At 38.5% G+C, this 4,437-nt stretch overlaps 1 protein-coding gene across 1 annotated transcript; it reads left to right on the forward strand.

The window, feature by feature from the left end:
* Positions 1 to 1,998: 1,998 nt before the first annotated feature.
* Positions 1,999 to 3,229, forward strand: LOC104949412 (RING finger protein 150-like; the record flags this gene model as incomplete). The annotated part of the gene is made up of 1 exon (XM_010775771.1): positions 1,999 to 3,229. A coding segment is annotated over exon 1 (454 nt), but the record flags the coding sequence as incomplete, so codon positions are not given.
* Positions 3,230 to 4,437: the final 1,208 nt, after the last annotated feature.

A 4,437-nucleotide genomic window follows, 5' to 3' on the forward strand; every position in this document is an offset into this window, starting at 1 on the left:
AAAGTTACATTTTTGGTGCAAATTACTTTTAAAATGCTGTTTTTATTCAATCAAATATACAAATATGCTGCTTTTCTCTGTTTTATGTAATTTTTAACACTTTTCAGTATTTTACAGATAATTAGGACATTATTATTATCTAGCTGCTGCGATTGGTCGACTCACGTTAGTCACTCAAGAATAAAATCATCTCTAAATCTGGGAATTATAATTATTAATTCATGCTTTATTGATGATATCGTGGTGTGTTCAGGGCCGGCTGCAGGATGGAGAACGTTCAGAAGAACATCGGCAGCAGGAAGTTCGCCTTCAGCGGCGTTCAGCTGCTCACTTTCCCCAAACTGTACCGCCCTCCAGAGGGAAGCTTCGGATAGAAACTCTGACCGTTACTTTATTTATGTACAGATACTTTTATATAATATCACCAGATGTTGGTTTTATCTTGTAAAGTGTGTGTTGTTGTTTTATATATGTGTCTGTCAGTGTCCCTCTGTGCAGGTGTTTGATTCACAAACATGTTTCTGCATTAAATGAATACTTGATTTAATCTGATTTATTTCTGTCTTATTTATTAAACCACATGGCGGGTGATGTTTACTGGATTGACACATCTACGTTTTATATTATATTATAAGTTACACTGCAATAAAGATGCAGAGAGCCACGTTGAGTTTAAAACGTGCACATTTGAAGTTAAAGGGGACCTATCATCCAAAATGCACTTTGTAATGTATTTTATACATAAATATGTGTCCCCGGTGTGTCGGGGAACTCACGCAGCGTCAGAAAACAAAACCCTCTCTCTTTTCCTCCGTACCCAAATCTCTAAAAACGGGGCTACATCGGAGCTGATCCAGATTTGCGTCCGATATGACGTAATATCTGAAATGTGGACCCACGGCCCTATCAGAAACGTTGCTATCAGAAACAATGCCCGACTGTTTTGGACGTTATATGGTCGGTGTTTACATTAGCATCGCTAACACTCAGAGCTAACCTGTACTGGAGAGCATGTGTGTGAAGAAGCAGGAAGTAAAAAGGAACTCACCTTGTGGTATAACCGGCAAGAGAGAAAGCCTTTGAGCTCCATACTGTTTCAGAAATAATCCTTGATAATCCATGATGTGGTGTTTCATCACGGCAGTATTTAGTTTAGACAGTAGCTGCCGGGTCCCGCATGAGCTCCGACCCCTCACTTTTTATTATCAAATTTTTAATTTTTTTTTAAAGCTCTATACCCCAAATCAGCACTTTTGAAACAGGAAGTGAAATAGAGGGATGTGATGCATGGCTAAAATGGGTGATCTGTTTGGTATTTTGAGCAAAACACTTAATATGCATGTTTTTTATATATTTGTATACATCTGAGACCTATGCTATTGTCTAAAATTAGCATGATAGGTGACCTTTAATACAACTATTTAAAAAAGTTATTACTGCTATCCGTAGAGCCGTTAGACGCTATTTTCTGTTTGTAGTTTATTGACATTTTTATTGAAAATGTTCTGGTACATGATATAAAAACACTTATAGTTGATTATTTATAATTGTTTAAGCTTTCATTATCATCAAAATGACTGAAATGCACGTTTGAATGCTTTGACTTCTAATGGAGTATTTTTCGACTATTTTATTTCAGTCTTTACTTTGGTAAAACAGTAAAAGTCTGGCGTGTTTCTGTTTGTGTGTTCAGCTGCAGTCCCTCAGCCGGGCCGCTAGAGGCGCCAAATACACTCAGAAAGGAAATAAAGAGTGCTGAACTTCAAAATAAAAGAATGACTTTAATTTGTTTAGTGGAAAACTTTCTTAAAATCATAAATTAGTGCTACTGTGTACTTCTACTCCACTACAGTTCAGAGATAAATGGTGCACAAGATCTGAGTTCTTCTACTTGTACTCAAGTACACGATAAACATACATAACACTCCAGCTTTTATTTTGAAAACCCTACCCGGAAGTGCTATGCTCTGTTAGCATTTGCTTCACACATCGGGCCCAGTCAAAACAAAGCAGCTGTTTAGCTCCGCTGCTGCGACCAGATTAAAAAACCTTTAACTGATTATTTGTACCGTTAAATTAACAGTAAATCCATGCTCCGGTGTTTCTCTTCGGTCCTTTGAAGTTGAGCTGTTTTAACGGTCGTTTCTTTCGGAAGCTGTTGAGGATTTTATAGGAGCTGTTTGTGTTCTCGATTTGGAGGCTAACGGGCGGAGGCTGAAAACACGGGGAAACTGTGAGGAATACAAAAGAAAACAAGGGGGAAAGGGGGGGAGATAGAAAACAAGGGGGAAAGGTGATACATATAGGTGGAAACACGAGAAAAACTGAGAGAAATAGAGGTGGGGAAAGGGTGAAAATAGTGTTCGAAATCACGGGAAAACGGTTCAAATTGAGTCGGGAAAACCGTGAGAATCAGAGGCAGAAAACTGAAAAATAGAAGTTGTAAACAAGACACAAACGGTGAAAATCGAGACTGAAAACAGGGACCAACGGTTAAAATAGAGACCGAAAACACAGACAAACGGTTAAAATAGAGATTGAAAACAGGGACCAACGGTTAAAATAGAGACTGAAAACCCTGAAAAACTGTGAACAATTGAAGCTGTAAACAAGGATAAACGGTGAAAAGAAACCACGGGAACACAGTGAAAACCAGACTCCAAAATCAGCGGTTGTCCTGGCTAACTTCCCCCGGATTACCCCCTCTTGTCCCCGGATGATGATGGTGGAGTGAACCGGCCTCTCCCGGTTCTCTCTCCCCGGGTTTAGAGCACCATGGCCCCGGTTTCTCTGGTGGCCGCCTGCCGCAGCCTGGCTCTCTCCACCTGGCTGCTCTCCTTCTGCTTCGTCCACCTGCTGTGTCTCGACTTCACTGTGGCCGAAAGAGAGGAGTGGTACACGGCCTTTGTGAACATCACCTACGTGGACCCGGCCACCTCGGAGCTCCGGACCGAGAAGACTGAGTGCGGTCGCTACGGCGAGCACAGCCCGAAAAAAGAAGCCAGAGGGGTGGTGGTTCTTCCCGGAGGTCCACAGGACCGGCAGGCCTGCGACCCAAACACCCGCTTCCTGGTGCCCGGTCCGGCCGCCTGGGTGGCTCTGATCGCCCGGGGAAACTGCACCTATAAGGACCAGATCCGCCATGCAGCCGCTCAAAACGCGTCCGCGGTGGTGATCTTCAACGTGGGCTCCATCAACGCCAACGAGACCATCACCATGCCCCATCCAGGTACTTTAATTTGTTTTTATTATTATTATTTCACACCATCACCATGCCCCATCCAGGTACTGGTGTTATTGTTTATCTCTATAAGAACTCAGTTGAAGAAAAGTCAAATATCAACATTATTTTCTAAAAATATTTCCAATTTTTTCAACAATTTAACTACTTACTTTTTTCTGGAAAATGTACAACTTGTTCATAGTATTATGTGTTATTTCTTGGATTGTAACTTTTTTTTTAAATTACTACTACTTTAAAAAAATAAATACTATCTTTTTATCTATAAGGAGTTCATTGGATTCCTCCTAAAAGTTACATTTGTACTTTTGCATCATACAGCTAGATTCCGTGTGTAAACTGACTTGATAGTAAACAATGATCTGTGTATGTGCACATACTTCCCATATGTTCAGTGTATTTACCATCACCATGTCCCACTGGTTTTATTATGTATCTCTATTAGAGTGCAGTTAAAGAAACGTAAAAAATCAACATGTTTTTATACAAAGATTTCGACTTTGTCCAAAAAAATAATAATTCTTGGAAAAAGTACAACCTTTCTCCTCGATATATGACCTAACTGCAGTTCGCTGAAGGTTTATTACTTAACATAACTAAGATGTTTATCTCACTTTTTAGTAGAAAAATGTAGATATTTTTTATCCAATCATCAGTATATTTCTCTTTAATTACCAGAACTTTATTTTCTCAAAGAATCAGGACTTTTTTAATGGAAAATGTACAACTTTTTTTCATAGTATTACAACCTTTCTCTAAGATATATGACCTCCATTCCTATCTTTAAAGGTTACTTAAGGTTTTCACTTAAAATAACTAAGGTGTTTTCATCCAGTCGTGTTTGTTATCTCTAATGTTTAACACTTGTCTCAACATTTGACCGTTTTTTACCATTTTTAGGATGTTTATTTCTTTAATTAAGAATATATTTGGGTCAATAATTGTAATTGCGATTTATTAAATGCGATTATCCATCGACTTTGAAAACATCCATTTCTTGGAGAAAAAAATGTGAACAGTATATTTTTAACAGTCGATTACAATTCAACTGAAAAACCAAAAAAAAAAAAAAGTATTAAAAAAAAGCAATAGTAATAATAATACAAAAATAATCGTTTTATTTCGATTACGTTGTTTTCGTAATCGTTGCAAGCCTTAATCGTGATTAAAATATGATTAATTGAGCAGCCCTACTC

Source organism: Notothenia coriiceps, unplaced genomic scaffold, assembly GCF_000735185.1.
Source record: "Notothenia coriiceps isolate Sejong01 unplaced genomic scaffold, NC01 NC01_scaffold00016146, whole genome shotgun sequence".
Classification (NCBI taxonomy): Eukaryota; Metazoa; Chordata; class Actinopteri; order Perciformes; family Nototheniidae; genus Notothenia; species Notothenia coriiceps.